Source organism: Schistocerca piceifrons, chromosome 3 (assembly GCF_021461385.2).
Source record: "Schistocerca piceifrons isolate TAMUIC-IGC-003096 chromosome 3, iqSchPice1.1, whole genome shotgun sequence".
NCBI lineage: Eukaryota > Metazoa > Arthropoda > Insecta > Orthoptera > Acrididae > Schistocerca > Schistocerca piceifrons.
In genome coordinates, this window is record NC_060140.1 from 458,279,322 (window position 1) to 458,297,174 (window position 17,853).

At 43.0% G+C, this 17,853-nt stretch overlaps 1 protein-coding gene across 3 annotated transcripts in view; it reads left to right on the forward strand.

Moving 5' to 3' along the window:
- Positions 1-17,853, forward strand: part of LOC124789342 (acetylcholinesterase-like) — a 137,105-nt gene that overhangs the window by 73,505 nt on the left and 45,747 nt on the right. For all 3 annotated transcript variants that reach the window (XM_047256663.1, XM_047256664.1, XM_047256666.1), the window contains exons 5-7: positions 13,561-13,760; positions 14,637-14,787; positions 15,093-15,277. In XM_047256663.1, the coding sequence (XP_047112619.1) occupies positions 13,561-13,760; positions 14,637-14,787; positions 15,093-15,277 (536 nt within the window). The remainder of the gene's footprint in view (positions 1-13,560; positions 13,761-14,636; positions 14,788-15,092; positions 15,278-17,853) is intronic.

Genomic DNA, 17,853 nt, shown 5'->3' on the forward strand with positions numbered 1-17,853 from the left:
AACTTGTCTTCTAAATGCTCTACAAAAAACTGAGGCTTCATCGAAACAAAGGAGTCCCCATCAGTTTTCATACACATGAGGTACCGGGGTAAATAAGGTTCGCTGCCATCCTTAGCCTGGCATTCCTTTCAGGGTGTGGCCAGAGAGGGGGACGATTTAGGATCATACTTCCTTGCATTGTACTGAGACTTGGAACGCTTAGAGACTGCTGGCGTTTGATCACCAGCAAGTGATGATGTGGCACGCTTCATCGCGCGTCATACGCCCTGATGCCACCCACTCCGACCAGGGGCCCACCCCACAGGCGCCACCCAGCCACAGCAAAGGCCACCTGTCAGGATGTGTATTGTCGGGAGTCCCGATGACCCAGAGTGATGGGCATCTACGCCTTAGCATATGTGGGGAGTTAACAGCGCAGGCATCAGCAAAGCGATCCCTGTGTAGTCAGGGGGCTACAACCAACAAGGTACATGGCAGCCTCACCACAATGGACTGGCTACCATACTGGAATAGTCCCCCATTCGGATCTCCGGGAGGGGACTGCCAAGGGGGAGGTTACCATGAGAAGAAGATTGAATAATCAAAGAAAGGATAACGTTCTACGAGTCGGGGCGTGGAATGTCAGAAGCTTGAACGTGGTAGGGAAACTAGAAAATCTGAAAAGGGAAATGCAAAGGCTCAATCTAGATATAGTAGGGGTCAGTGAAGTGAAGTGGAAGGAAGACAAGGATTTCTGGTCAGATGAGTATCGGGTAATATCAACAGCAGCAGAAAATGGTATAACAGGTGTAGGATTCGTTATGAATAGGAAGGTAGGGGAGAAGGTGTGTTACTGTGAACAGTTCAGTGACCGGGTTGTTCTAATCAGAATCGACAGCAGACCAACACCGACAACGATAGTTCAGGTATACATGCCGACGTCGCAAGCTGAAGATGATCAGATAGAGAAAGTGTATGAGGATATTTTTTGAAAGGGTAATGCAGTATGTAAAGAGGGACGAAAATCTAATAGTCATGGGCGACTGGAATGCACTTGTAGGGGAAGGAGTAGAAGAAAAGGTTACAGGAGAATATGGGCTTGGGACAAGGAATGAAAGAGGAGAAAGACTAATTGAGTTCTGTAACAAGTTTCAGCTAGTAATAGCGAATACCCTGTTCAAGAGTCACAAGAGGAGGAGGTATACTTGGAAAAGGCCGGGAGATACGGGAAGATTTCAATTAGATTACATCATGGTCAGACAGAGATTCCGAAATCAGATACTGGATTGTAAGGCGTACCCAGGAGCAGATATAGACTCAGATCACAATATAGTAGTGATGAAGAGTAGGCTGAAGTTCAAGACATTAGTCGGGAAGAATCAATACGCAAAGAAGTGGGATACGGAAGTACTAAGGAATGACGAGATACGTTTGGAGTTCTCTAACGCTATAGATACAGCAATAAGGAATAGCGCAGTAGGCAGTACAGTTGAAGAGGAATGTATATCTCTAAAAAGGGCCATCACAGAAGTTTGGAAGGAAAACATAGGTACAAAGAAGGTAGCTGCGAAGAAACCATGGGTAACAGAAGAAATACACTCCTGGAAATGGAAAAAAGAACACATTGACACCGGTGTGTCAGACCCACCATACTTGCTCCGGACACTGCGAGAGGGCTGTACAAGCAATGATCACACGCACGGCACAGCGGACACACCAGGAACCGCGGTGTTGGCCGTCGAATGGCGCTAGCTGCGCAGCATTTGTGCACCGCCGCCGTCAGTGTCAGCCAGTTTGCCGTGGCATACGGAGCTCCATCGCAGTCTTTAACACTGGTAGCATGCCGCGACAGCGTGGACGTGAACCGTATGTGCAATTGACGGACTTTGAGCGAGGGCGTATAGTGGGCATGCGGGAGGCCGGGTGGACGTACCGCCGAATTGCTCAACACGTGGGGCGTGAGGTCTCCACAGTACATCGATGTTGTCGCCAGTGGTCGGCGGAAGGTGCACGTGCCCGTCGACCTGGGACCGGACCGCAGCGACGCACGGATGCACGCCAAGACCGTAGGATCCTACGCAGTGCCGTAGGGGACCGCACCGCCACTTCCCAGCAAATTAGGGACACTGTTGCTCCTGGGGTATCGGCGAGGACCATTCGCAACCGTCTCCATGAAGCTGGGCTACGGTCCCGCACACCGTTAGGCCGTCTTCCGCTCACGCCCCAACATCGTGCAACCCGCCTCCAGTGGTGTCGCGACAGGCGTGAATGGAGGGACGAATGGAGACGTGTCGTCTTCAGCGATGAGAGTCGCTTCTGCCTTGGTGCCAATGATGGTCGTATGCGTGTTTGGCGCCGTGCAGGTGAGCGCCACAATCAGGACTGCATACGACCGAGGCACACAGGGCCAACACCCGGCATCATGGTGTGGGGAGCGATCTCCTACACTGGCCGTACACCCCTGGCGATCGTCGAGGGGACACTGAATAGTGCACGGTACATCCAAACCGTCATCGAACCCATCGTTCTACCATTCCTACACCGGCAAGGGAACTTGCTGTACTAAGAGGATAATGCACGTCCGCATGTATCCCGTGCCACCCAACGTGCTCTAGAAGGTGTAAGTCAACTACCCTGGCCAGCAAGATCTCCGGATCTGTCCCCCATTGAGCATGTTTGGGACTGGATGAAGCGTCGTCTCACGCGGTCTGCACGTCCAGCACGAACGCTGGTCCAACTGAGGCGCCAGGTGGAAATGGCATGGCAAGCCGTTCCACAGGACTACATCCAGCATCTCTACGATCGTCTCCATGGGAGAATAGCAGCCTGCATTGCTGCGAAAGGTGGATATACACTGTACTAGTGCCGACATTGTGCATGCTCTGTTGCCTGTGTCTATGTGCCTGTGGTTCTGTCAGTGTGATCGTGTGATGTATCTGACCCCAGGAATGTGTCAATAAAGTTTCCCCTTCTTGGGACAATGAATTCACGGTGTTCTTATTTCAATTTCCAGGAGTGTACTTCAGTTGATTGATGAAAGGAGGAAGTACAAACACGTTCCAGGAAAATCAGGAATACAGAAATACAAGTCGCTGAGGAATGAAATAAATAAGAAGTGCAGGGAAGCTAAGACGAAATGGCTGCGGGAAAAATGTGAAGACATCGGAAAAGATATGATTGTCGGAAGGACAGACTCAGCATACAGGAAAGTCAAAACAACCTTTGGTGACATTAAAAGCAACGGTGGTAACATTAAGAGTGTAACGGGAATTCCATTGTTAAATGCAGAGGAGAGAGCAGATAGGTGGAAAGAATACATTGAAAGCCTCTATGACGGTGAAGATTTGTCTGATGTGATAGAAGAAGAAACAGGAGTCGATTTAGAAGAGATAGGGGATTCAGTATTTGAATCGGGATTTAAAAGAGCTTTGGAGGACTTACGGTCAAATAAGGCGGAAGGGATAGATAACATTCCATCAGAATTTCTAAAATCATTGGGGGAAGTGGCAACAAAACGACTATTCACGTAGGTGTGTAGAATATATGAGTCTGGCGATATACCATCTGACTGCCGGAAAAGCATCATCCACACAATTCCGAAGACGGCAAGAGCTGACAAGTGCAAGAATTATCGCACAATCAGGTTAACAGCTCATGCATCGAAGCTGCTTACAAGAATAATATACAGAAGAATGGAAAAGAAAATTGAGAATGCGCTAGATGACGATCAGTTTGGCTTTAGGAAAAGTAAAGGGACGAGAGAGGCAATTCTGACGTTACGGCTAATAATGGAAGCAAGGCTAAAGAAAAATCAAGACACTTTCATAGGATTTGTCGACCTGGAAAAAGCGTTCGAAAATATAAAATGGTGCAAGCTGTTCGAGATTCTGAAAAAAGTAGGGGTAAGCTATAGGGAGACACGGGTCATATACAATATGTACAACAATCAAGAGGGAATAATAAGAGTGGACGATCAAGAACGAAGTGCTCGTATTAAGAAGGGTGTAAGGCAAGGCTGCAACCTTTCGCCCCTACTCTTCAATCTGTACATCGAGGAAGCAATGATGGAAATAAAAGAAAGGTTCAGGAGTAGAATTAAAATACAAGGTGAAAGGATATCAATGATACGATTCGATGATGACATGGCTATCCTGAGTGAAAGTGAAGAAGAATTAAATGAACTGCTGAACGGAATGGACAGTCTAATGAGTACACAGTATGGTTTGAGAGTAAATCGGAGAAAGACGAAGGTAATGAGAAGTAGTAGAAATGAGAACAGCGAGAAACTTAACATCAGGATTGATGGTCACCAAGTCAATGAAGTTAAGGAATTCTGCTACCTAGGCAGTAAAATAACCAATGACGGACGGTGCAAGGAGGACATCCAAAGCAGACTCGCTATGGCAAAAAAGGCATTTCTGGCCAAGAGAAGTCTACTAATATCAAATACCGGCCTTAATTTGAGGAAGAAATTTCTGAGGATGTACGTCTGTAGTACAGCATTTTATGGTAGTGAAACATGGACTGTGGGAAAACCGGAACAGAAGAGAATCGAAGCATTTGAGATGTGGTGATATAGACGAATTTTGAAAATTAGGTGGACTGATAAGGTAAGTAATGAGGAGATTCTACGCAGAATCGGAGAGGAAAGGAATATGTGGAAAACACTGATAAGGAGAAGGGACGGGAAGATAGGACATCTGCTAAGACATGAGTGAATGACTTCCATGGTACTAGAGGGAGTTGTAGAGGGAAAACTGTAGAGGAAGACAGAGGTTGGAATACGTCAAGCAAATAATTGAGGACGTAGGTTGCAAGTGCTACTCTGAGATGAAGAGGTTAGCACAGGAAAGGAATTCGTGGCGGGCTGCATCAAACCAGTCAGTAGACTGGTGAGCAAAAAAAAAACCATACTGGATACGAGGTGTAAAGAATTCCATGGTCCTCGTCGGGGCAGAAAACGACACTGCATAATTAGTGGAGGAAAACGCACCCAGGAAGGTGTCCTCACTCAAGAGATGGAGGATGAGCGGGACTGCAATGCTATGACGAGAAAGTGGGCTAAAGATCTCAATGGGCGATGAACACGATGCACCTTTTAAGGCGCCCTTCCCGAATTGGCTCGCTCTTCGGGGAAATTTTGAAAATTGTAGGTCAAACCCTACAGGGGACCATCACATAAAGGCTGAAAGGTGTGAGACTCCTTTTAGTCGCCTCTTACGACAGGCAGGAATACTTCAGGCCTATTCTAAACCCCGGGCCCACAGGGGTGGTGGTCGTCCGGAGTATGGTCTTCTTGTGGCCATACATTCTCATGACCATCGCTGATAGCAGTCATGTTCAGAGGCTACAGTCCTGCCAAGCCACTCTGCAATATCGAAGAAGGAACATCCAGTTTCACGTAGCCCCATTACACATCCCCATTCAACTTCAGTGAAGTGTTGATAGCGGTTCCTTTGTCACCTTAAAGACAATCTTGACTACCGCGACCAGTCTCAAAGGTAACCAATGTTCATGAATGTTACAGTGTGTATTTAAAGCAAACCCGATTTGCATCCTCATAGTGGCGTTACTTGCGCCCCTCTTATGCGACTGGCGCAAAATCTGAATAGATATCATCTATCAGATCTAGAAACAGGCCTACGAAGTTTCGTTTTTGCCACAAAACTCCTTTTTGGTGCTACGATTTTTTCATCCGTCTTTCTATATCATGTTCGCGACAATGTAGTTAGTTTTCACCTCTACTCGCATTCCATTTCTATTGAACCCATGTATTATTTATTAAAATAAATTTTTGCAGACAAACGAAACAGAAGAATGATGCCACTAATATAAAGCGATATGTATCAGATTCATGGATTCGTACTCTATCGTTTCAGTATAATGTTTTAAAATCCTGTTCAAAGTAGAGGGTAAAACATTATGTAAAGTGGATTAGACTTGTGTAATGCGTTTCCAGCTTACATTAACCGTTACTCTGAGTTGGAGATGCCGAATCTCTACTAGTGGAAAAACGACGAAAAATTTGATGAAAAGCCCACGCAAATTAATTGCACAGGTTGTATATATTATATGATCATATTATCACGGTCATACATCTGTGGAAATATTGTCTTGGTCAATAATTTCATCATGTTTCATAGCCTTCCCTGCGTATAAAACCGCTTGCAGTCGTGTCTGAAAGTGTCGGATGTCATCCTGGGAGATATGGTTGTACGCTGCTACCAACAGTTGTTGTAGATAACTAAAAGATGTTGCTAGTAATGCAATGCAACTTCATAACGAACCACAGATGCTCAGTGGGGAACGAGTCGGGAAACTGCGCTGTCAGAGGATCTGCTAAATACCTGGGATAGCGTGTTGGTTAAAAGGAGACATATTTGCACGGGCCTAGTTCTGTTCAAAAAGCAAATATCCTTCACGTTAGAGGAACGGAAAAAGAAAGGGCTGAACTATTGTCGGGATAGTTCCACAATATTAAGTCTTTATTCACCAAACTGCACAGGTAAACCAGGGAGGGAAAATTTTCGCCGCCTGTATTTTGCCGGATAAGGGAGGCAGGTTATACGCCTGAAGATCTAAGACCAAACAACATTGTGGCTATTTCCTAGGCTTCATTCGAAATATCTTCACAATGTCTCATGGAGCGACTGCACTGACACTCTTCATTGCGACCTGTCCGTCAAACGGCAACGTTTAACTGAGATGACTCCCTGCTGGCCATGGTTTTGACCATATCCCTTTTCTCTTATCATTGTCAAACTCTCAATTAACGAGGAAAATTGCTATTGCGCGCAAAGGCGACGTAATCTGTTCCTTGGTCACTCCAAGCTAACAATGCTATACGACATTAGACGTGGCTAAGGCTGTGACACGCGATGGTTTAAATAGTCATTGTGGAATTCCAACTACCCATTTACTACGAAGAGCTGCAGCTACAGCGAGAGATGTGTGGGATAAAGTATGGTAGAAGTCATCCAGAGTTAGGGACAGGATCTATTGCAAAAAATCCTTTCACTACCATTCGTCCCTTGCATAACAATTTTCGATGTCCATGATGCATCAGAACCGCCAGCGCACGCCTAAGGTTCAGTAACGGCAGCTTCAAGAAACTTCCGCATGACATAAGTTTTACAAAGGATTTAGTTAAAGATTAGGTGTGTAATTACACAACAAATTGTTTTGAGCATGTGAAGGTGGAGACTAGGCATTTTTTTTCCACCCTTTGTACAGTTCTACTGTTAATATTTTCTTCGATTACACAAGTGTTCTGTTGTGAAATATACTAAAACCGAACTGTCTGCTGCTAACTTAATATCTTTAGCAGAAGAACTACAGTGGGTGGTCGAATGATATTTGCATATTCCGCACTAAATAGCTGTTCTGAAAGTTTCTCGATAGGCGTATTTCTTCGCAATCAACCAGCGTTAGTGTTTTCAGCAATTCTGTTGCAAACTCTCGCGAGACAGACAAACATGTGACCGTTCAAGCTTCTCGTCAAGCAAGCATATATACAGGGTGAGTCACCTAACATTACCGCTGGATATATTTCGTAAACCACATCAAATACTGACGAACCGATTCCACAGACCGAACGTGAGGAGAGGGGCTAGTGTAATTGGTTAATACAAACCATAAAAAAATGCACGGAAGTATGTTTTTTAACACAAACCTACGTTTTTTTAAATGGAACCACGTTAGTTTTGTTAGCACATCTGAACATATAAACAAATACGTAATCAGTACCGTTTGTTGCATTGTAAAATGCTTATTACATCGGGAGATATTGTAACCTAAAGTTGACGCTTGAGTACCACTCCTCCGCTGTTCGATCGTGTGTATCGGAGAGCACCGAATTACGTAGGGATCCAAAGGGAACGGTGATGGACCTTAGGTACAGAAGAGATTGGAACAGCACATTACGTCCATATGCTAACACCTTTTTATTGGTCTTTTTCACTGACGCACATGTACATTACCATGAGGGGTGAGGTACACGCACACACGTGGTTTCCGTTTTCAATTACGGAGTGGAATAGAGTATGTCCCGACATGTCAGGCCAATAGATGTTCAATTTGGTGGCCATCATTTGCTGCACACAATTGCAATCTCTGGCGTAGTGAATGTCGTACATGCCGCAGTACATCTGCTGTAATGTCGCCGCAGGCTGCCACAATACGTTGTTTCATATCCTCTGGGGTTGTAGGCACATCACGGTACACATTATCCTTTAACGTACCCCACAGAAAGAAGTCCAGAAGTGTAAGATCAGGAGAACGGGCTGGCCAATTTATGCGTCCTCCACGTCCTATGAAACGCCCGTCGAACATCCTGTCAAGGGTCAGCCTAGTGTTAATTTCGGAATGTGCAGGTGCACCATCATGCTGATACCACATACGTCGATGCGTTTCCAGTGGGACATTTTCGAGCAACGTTGGCAGATCATTCTGTAGAAACGCGATGTATGTTGCAGCTGTTTGTTACAACACGCAACTGAACGTCGGAGGTTTCAAGCGTCAACTTTAGGTTACAATATCTCCGGATGTAATTAGCATTTTACAATGCAACAAACGGTACTGATTACGTATTTGTTTATATGTTCAGGTGTGCTAACAAAACTAACGTGGTTCCATTTAAAAAAACGTAGGTTTGTGTTAAAAAACATACTTCCGTGCATTTTTGTATGGTTTGTATTAAACAATTACACTAGCCCCTCTCCTCACGTTCGGTCTGTGGAATCGGTTCGTCAGTATTTGATATGGTTTACGAAATATATCCAGCGGTAACGTTAGGTGACTCACCCTGTATAATGCCTTCAACCAAAGTATTTACAGCGTAGTGTGAAACTGATAAAAGTTTCTAAATATTTACTTTTTAACATATTTCACTTGTCAAGGCAGCTTTCTTATTAGCAGCTTCCAATGGTACCAATCAAAAAACTGTGGAGATGTACAACCATCGTAGACAACTGCTACACATGGTATTATGTGCAGAGTGACATATGTATATCGCTGCTTGATACTTCCCAGTAGTCTCCACTCTTCTTGCCTATGTGCACTTGCAGATGATCATCATTGACTTCGAGGCAGAATCTTCTGTCGTCAGTGAACCCAACACTATGCCAAGCTTCCCACCAGCTATGTCTTTCATATCATAGGAAGCGATTGCACGCTGGTTCACCGTTGACACTTCAGGTCCTACAAGCTGAAAGCTGGGTGATTCTCCAGGAGAACCATTCATCTACCCAATATCCTCAATGAAACCACACCGCACTCTAGCGGTCCAGTGTGCAATAACCACTACAGATGGGTGGAGGAGTCGTTCTTAGAGTTTGTCGGCACACTGTGGGTTCCATGGATTGCTGAGAGGTACAGGAATCCATCTGATGAGAAAATGACTGCAGCAAGGCAGTCGTCCATCTGGAAAACGCTGTGTGCTACGAAGGCCTCAGTTCAACCCCAGGACCAATAGCGCTGCATGTGGACTCTCTGAAGGGATGACGGTGGAGCAGAAGCAGGCTCATGGCGAAAGTCAACACTGAAGCGGACTCTGACTCGCTAACTTATCCATTATGTCGGATGACGTGCCCAGCCAGAATGCCAGTATTTATACGTGCCCAAGCGGGTTTGTCATAGTGTGAGTGTCACAAATGTCACGTACGCTGCGTACCGGAGCCTCCCTGGCCTGGTTACACGTTGGTCACAAACTCTCAGGCGAGCACCAGCTGGTTTTATGAAAGTTGGGTGGTTATGGCATTTTTCATGCGATAAAGGTTATTTCTTATTTGGATTTAAAGTTTAAATTATTTTTGGTTACTTTTAAGTGGGTGCTGTGGTGCAGCATATTGCACCAAGCAGCTGCCTGTGGCAATGTACCGTCCTGCGTTGGCTCGCGTCATTAATGCGTGAACCAACACAGAGTTTAAGATACCGAACTCGCGTTCAAGGGTATCTTTGGAAATCTTGGGATCGGAGAAGGCAAAAGAAACGGATAACATTACCTCGAAATTTGCAAAATAATCGATAATGTGCTAACCGAGCGATTATTCCAGTTAGCCTGCATTTTTTTTCCTTGCTCGTCCAGATGTCTTTGAGGTTACGGAACAAAACTGGAAATGAGAACGTTAATTTCGTTCGAATGTATGTGAACCTTCAGTGTTGCTAAAATTTCGTCTTTGTTTTTGTTTCTAAGTTCAAGAATATTATGAAGAGTACATAGAAATGTAAGAAAAATCTCAAAAGGGAAGGACACAAGGCGCCATTAATTTGTCGGTATTAACTAGTGGAATGTCAGCTGGTCAGGCTTAATAAATAAGCTAAGCTGTTTAAGAAACTTGGTCCTCTGAAATTTCATTTCAGAATATTGTATATATAATTGTCAGCAACATGCTGACGTATGACTATCAATAATATTTTTAGTAGAAAACCGATTTGGATCAGTTATTTGTGGCTTATAAACAAGAATCATTTTAAGTTTGGCACTCTTTTATTTAAGGAATAATTTTCATTTTGTCTATTATGTGGTCTCTCTAGACGCACTGTTAACAAAACCATTAACCACTGTATCCTGCAACTCAAAGGTTTATTTGATTTGGCTACAATTAGGAGTATTGTTTTGACAATAACGCACAACTTCCGGTAGTTGAATTACTAATAATGTCTCTGCAAAGAGAACTGTGCACTGAGGTGATCGTGTCGGGCCTCCTTTTCCCCGACCTAGTGCAGCAACTCGACCTGGTATGGACTCAACAAGTCTTTGGAAGTCCCTCTAGAAATACTGAGCCATTCTACCTCTATAGCCGTCAATATTTCCGCAAGTGTTGCCGGTGCAGGATTTTGTGCAGGAACTGACCTCTCAATTACGCCCATATGTGTTCAATGGGAGCTATATCGAGCTATCTGGGTGGCCATATCATTCGTTCGAACTATCCAGAGTGTTCCTCAAACCAGTCACAAACAATTGTGGTTCGGTGACGCGGCGCATTGTCATCCATAAAAATTCCATCATTGTTTGGCGGCACGTGGCCTCCAAGTGGCCGAACGAAACCATTTCAGTCAATTATCGATTCAGTTGGGCCAGAAAATCCATTCCATTCAATGTAAAAACAAAACACACCATTATGGAGTCACTATCAGCTTGCACAGTGCCTTGTTGACAACTTGGGTCCATGGCTTCGTAGGACCTGTGCCACTCTCGGCCCCTACCATCAATCAGCTCTTTCTTGCCAATGTCTGGGCTCGTGTGACCAGGCCGCGATTTTCCAGTCGTCTAGGGGCCAACATATATGGTCCTGAACCCAGGAGAGGAGCTGCAGACGGTTTCGTGCTGTTAGCAGCGGTGCTCGCGTCGGTAGTCTGCTGTCCATAGCCCATTAGCGCCAGATTTCGCCGAACTGTCCTAACGGATACGTTCTTCGTACGCTAACACGCCATTGTTACTACGGTGAAAGACCCTCACCATATCAGTTATATTAATTACAAATCCTGCAGAAGAATTGGATGAGTCTCACTCACAGAATGAAACGTATGCTACGTTGAAAAGTATCATCTGCCATATGCTTGACATTATTAAACAGAATACAGAGATTTCTTTAGTTAACATCGCAGTGAGAACAATAAGCTATGAAGCAGCAGCACTAGACGTTAAGAGAACGAGTGATGCACAAAACTTTAAATATCAAACTTCGCGTTGAATAACGCAATGAAATTAGCAGTAAAATCAACAAAACCGACGATGAACAAGACAATTTAGTCACGCTTTATCAGAAGAATTGTCAACACAATAAAAATGGATTATTTGACGAAATATTTACAATGAAAAGAAGTAAATCCAGTATTTTACTTCTGGCATCATTTAAGACGTCCACCTATTATCGTTAGCGATAGCACTGATATATCTCTTAATGAAAGTATGCAGACTTCACAGGGTATAGCATTTTTTATTGAAAAACGGTTAGTTCGTGACAAAATGTAACGTAATATACCAGACGGGAGCCACACAAAATCACTGTTTGAACTATTTTTTTTTCTTACGTTTTCTGGGTCATCGATCTATGAGTGATTTGGATGTGGCCCATCATGATTTCCTCACATAGCCCAGTCTTTTCATCTACGAGTATCATCTACACCCCGTCTCCACAGTTACTTTCTTTTATATTCTTCTGTATATGTATTTATCCTCCATGGCTCCCTTTAGTATTACGGAAGTTATTTCTTGATGTCTAACAAACGTTGTTTCATCTTATCGTTTCCTGCAGCAAATGCTGTTCACATATTCCTGTTCTTAAAGATTCTATGGAGGATTTCTTACCTTATTTGTTCATCTAATTTTCATCATTCTCCTTTTACACCACATCTCAAATGACTCGATTATCTTCTTCTCCAGTTTTTCCACAGTCTATGACTTACTTCCATATGATGCTGTGCTCTGTACCCGGACCAGAATAACGAAGTGAGTGACATCTAACTGTTCACAGGGCTGCTACCTCAGCAACAGCCGATTAGAGAACGAACTTGGTCGCATCTCCTGTTCCTTTCACCCTTGTCAAATCTCTCTGCTATTCCAGGTAGCGCCTCGCCTGATGTAGCCAGCTGCGTATGACACTCGCGGCTTGTAACGTAAACAGCTGTAGTCGTTTCGTTGCGTGCTTTATTGTTTTGTGGGGCGAATTTGTATGGCACTACAGAATGTCTGAAGCTTGTATTGGAAGTGAGCAAAAAGGTGTGACTGCTATACGGAATATTCAGCGATCTGCCCATGTTTTGCGTGGTCAATGCACGTGAGTGTGTGCTCGGTGTGGGAATATTTGGAGAAGGAGAGAGACAATGGTGCAACTCTATTGCCTGTAACGAAAGTAGTCGAAAGGACTGCAGACGCTTTGAAGACACATTAAAATACTATCATCAGCATTTGTAAGGAGAAATATTGTGCAGAATGGGAAGAGCTTAGTTCCCCCAAACTGGAGACACCCTGTACAAAGAGAAGGACGCATAACAAAATGGACTCTTTTCAACAAGATTCTAAGATTCTCTTCGTCCCCACATACATGGATATTACGAAAAGAACATCCAACTATAAAAAATCTGTGTGGTACTCTTCGCGAGACATCTTCACTCTGATTCACATGTATTATTTTTCTTGTTTGTGGTATCTTGTGTTCCGTATAAGTCAGTAAACTATTTCGTTGTTTCCACACCTCTTAAAACATAACAAATGCACAAATTACAGCTTTTGAAAAATCCTTTAATACTACGCAGATGCTAATGCTGTCTACCCATTAAATTCATTCGATATGTGCAAACAGTTCTTCGTTATTCTGCCTCAATGATGGAAAATATAAATTTCGCAAAGGAAAGAGGAAGTAAATTTTAAATATGGGTTTTTAAATTCCACCTTCTGTACACAATCTATTTCTTTAGTCCATACCCGAACATGTTTCAGCACCTATATTCATCTTCTTACAGTCTCTATTTATGTCTGAAAGATGCCTTTAAAAATAATAATGCAATCAAATTATTTGAGTTACAGTGCAGTAAGCATCTTCAAATGGGTTTCGACTGATGTATGTCATCTTCTAACAGGTCTCTTCTCAAAGGTCATAATTCAGAGCGGAAACTTCATCGGACAACCGCTCGGCATGGAATGGGCCCGGAGACACGCCTTCAGATTGGGTACTGCCCTGGGATTCGAAGCTGATGACTCTGAACAGCTAGTGGACTTTTTACGTTCTCTCAACGCTACTGACCTTCTGCTAGACACCTCACTCTTCCTGACAGATGAGGTACAGCATACACTGCTCCAGTCACAATTCGCATAATGTCAACTTTTGTGAATGAAAGTAAGCGTTGTAACGGTAAGTTGTAGTTCTGATAGGACTTAGTTATTCCTCCTTGTAGTACAAGTTTCCCTCACCGGTAACAATTATGAAGAAGAATGGTCGATGTTGCTTACGAGCTACCTAATGAATACCGAGCAAACGGTCACCAGCTAAGTTTCCTGGCTTGCACTTCAAGTGTGCAATCATAATTCACGATGTTGGTAATTATTGTGCTGATCAACAAAGCCCAACGTAGGTTAGAGTTCAGCATATCTCCACCAAGCAGAACGGTATAACTAATGGTGGCTTATTGCTCACTTCAAATTGAATCTCTTAAATGACAGACTTTTTCCCTTGTCGTGCTTCCTTTAAAGACATTCTCCTTGTAGGTGGTACCGATGTTTCGGATTCTCTCCACATAATTGTTAGAAAAGAGGAATTTGTACACCTGTTGGTGTTTTTTGCACTAGAAACCACATTTTCTTTAGTATACTAAAATAAATTTTTGTTCAGTTGTAAAAAATTCAAAGCATATTGTCAATCAGGACAGTTAATGAATAAAAGGTGGAAATAATGAACAGTGGCCTAGCAACGTAGTGTTGCGGTGATGTACAAAAACATTACCAATATTTATTTTAATTCTTTTAGTTGGCGTTTTTGTCGTGTAGCGTAGCCAAGACACAGTTGTCCTGGCTGACGTAATTTAGATCGCCATTTGAACTGGATACGGTATTGTTTTTATCGTTTAGCGGGGAGATATACTACGTGTACAATGATATACGAATACATGTTTTAGCAATTACGCCGCTTCAAGAAAGTAACCAGAAATTACAATTACAGGAGCAAATGCTGTTCTCGTATTCTCCCTGGTGGCCACACGTAGAGCCTCAGCTGGACAGCGCTTTCTTCTCGGAGTCTCCTATTCAGGCACTCATCGACGGACGTTTCCACAGAGTGCCAATTCTGACAGGCGTTACCTCTGGCGAACTTGGTTCGTAGCCATGAATTTTCCGGACTGACGAAAGAAATTATGTTTAATCGTAGAACGCAAATTCTGTATAGGCATCTCGCTATCCATTAATCACTTGAAGCTGCACATACATTAAACTAACTTTCCCTTACACTTTTCAGACTACTAGGTAACGCATTAGAGTCTACCTAGTATTTACAGTCAAACTTTATTCAGGTTATCACTGAATACGTTTTCGATGGTGTATCTGTAAGCTATTCCAACACGATTGCTGTAGCATATTTAGATTCTAATTGACTGGTTACTTACCTAAATTCATATTACAGGTTCAAATCTTCTAAATGACATAGAAAAAATCAATTTCCTCAACAACCAGTTTGTTGAATCAGTGGGACCTAACGTACACCTACCTACAACGGAGCAGCAAATCGACGCAGCTCTTAAACTGAGAGACTTTTATTTCAGAAACGAGACTATCTCTGCAGATAACAATCCTGATGATCTCGTGATTGTAAGTAACTTCCTGTTCACATATTTTTAATCATGAATGTGGTTAAACCGACCTGTCATCATAAATATTCCCAATTCTTTAAAAGAGATTTTTTCTGTGCTGGATTTCGATAGCATCAGCATAGAGACAAAATAAGAACGTCTGATTTATAAACTGGAGTATACAAACCGCATTTCACATCTTTTTCACAGTTACATTCTAAAACACCGTTCAAAACCCGTAGAATATTGAAAGTAATTCGATTATATTTAAAGTTTCTCTTCGCCGGCTTTCTTCTAAACCCTAATCTTTCCCCTTCCTCTATAGCACTTAAACCATTCAGATGTTACATGTACCTTCTTTTTTCCCTAAAACCTCTTTCTTGTCTTTCGCACACTGTACCTTATACCGTAATCCTCCTACTTTTCGAAATGTAGCTGATGTGGGACGGGAAAAAGCTCACGTTGCAGCACAAGTTGAAAACTGTTAAACTTTATCTATTTGCCCCAGAACGAATTTTCTCTCTGCAGCGGAGTACAAACGAATTTTATTTCACCTTTTTGCACTTTGTTTTTATTTATTGACGGGTATTAGTAATGAATCCCCATGCTTTCCGTGCCATATTCCTACTTCAGTCAATGCTTCTTTATAATTTTTGTTTTTCCTTTGGTTGTCAGGCACAAAATCAATGTAAGTTATGATTTTATATTCGTTAAATAATATAGAATAGAATGCAAAGATCAACATGTGGAGCTGGTTTTCATTTGTGAAAATTTTTTTTACTTACTCCCAGATTTGTGTGTGATGCCGTCTGTAGCCATTAATCCTTCTGTTCTGGGCCTACTTCGGTTTTCTGAAGCCATTTATTTCTTTGTGCCTATCTTCCTGCTTTTCCGTTGTCACTGTCGCAAGCTGTTCTTTTGCTGATTTTGATGCTGGCATGACAGCAATGAGTTTCTGATGTACCAGTTTGTGGCCCAATTCCCTTAACACTCCCATAACCAGCCATTTTCTACATTTGCATCTATATCCATACTCAGCAAACCATTGTGAAGTGCATAGCATAGGGTACGTCCCGTTGTACTAGTTGCTATGGCGTTTCCCCGTTCCGTTCAAGTATGTGGCGTGTGAAGAATGACTGTTTAAGTGCCTCTGGATGTCCTGTACTTAATCTAATCTCGTTCTCAGCGTCCTTGTTGGAGCGATGTGCATAGGGTTGCAGTATATTCATAGACTCATCATTTAAAGTCAGTTCTTGAAACTTCTTGGGATAATTTACGTCTATCTTCTAGCCTGCAAGTTCAGTTCTGTCAGAATCTCTGTGTCAGTCTCCCGCGTGTCAGATAAACCTGTGAACATACGTGTTGCCCTTCTCTGCATACGTTCAATATCTCCTATTAGTTCTGTTTGGTACGGGTTTTACACTTTTGAGCAGTTTTCTAGGACAGGCCTCGCGAGTAACTTGTAAGCAATTTCCTTTGTAGACTGGTTGCAATTTCTTAGTATTCTACGAATAAATCGAAGTCTGCCACTTGCTTTACAGGCGACTGAGTCTATGTAATCGTTTAATTTGATGTTCCTACGAAGTGTTGTACCCAGGTATATGTGTGAGTTGGCCGATTCCATCGGTGACTCACTAATATTATAATCATTGGGTGCTACGTTTTATCGTCATGTGAAGTGCGCAGCTTTACATTTCTGTACATTAACTGTTTTCGTATCTCCCTTCAGGCAAGCTTATAATAGACCGTCAAGCTTTCTTTGTCTTCGGGAGGACCGGGCGGCAGGGATGCGTTCGGGAGTCGCTTGCGGTTAATTCTACACTTTTGGAGTGCAACAGAGTTCTGGACGATGGAGGCGGGTAGGCGTGAAATCAAGTTCTTAGATTGATAACGAAGAAATCTGTGGTGGGAGACTGTATCCTTTATGTAGTGCCCACAATAAGCGGTACACAAGCAAACAGCCAATGTATTAACAAACGAACAAAGTTTGTTTGAATAGAGAGAAACTTAATAATGAGAAATCTTGGGACTCTTGAAACAAACTACAGTCTTCTATTTAAGCACAAACAGTCTCAGAAGAAGACAACAAAGTTTTCTAATTTTGAAATATCTTCCTAAAGGAAAAACCCATATGAAGTCTTCTGATTGAAACATAAACATAGTCCAGATTTCTGATAATGAGGAAAACCAAGTGCTGTACTGAGTCTTGGCTCTAAAAGATAGGAAAGAATCTGTGATCATAAGTTCTTAACACATTTCAGATAAGCACTGTCGGAGGAAATTTCTTGAGTCACTTAGAGAAATAACTAAGTCTATTCAAAGTGCACAACACATTTGGGGTACTGACAAAGTCCGACAGGGCTTCTAAATCTGACAACGCAATCCGGTGGAAAACGGTTAGAATCTAAGTTTCAGAGAAGAAGTTCTATGTCTGGTGAGGCCACACAACAGGGAACTACAGAAGTATTCCGAAATCTAGAATCAGTTTTCCTGTTGAGGAGGGAAGACAGAGACCACTTGCAGGATTCAGGGCGAGGAGGCTGGCTCGAATGGCGATCGCGGCGTAACGACGACCTGCGAGAGAGCTACTGATTG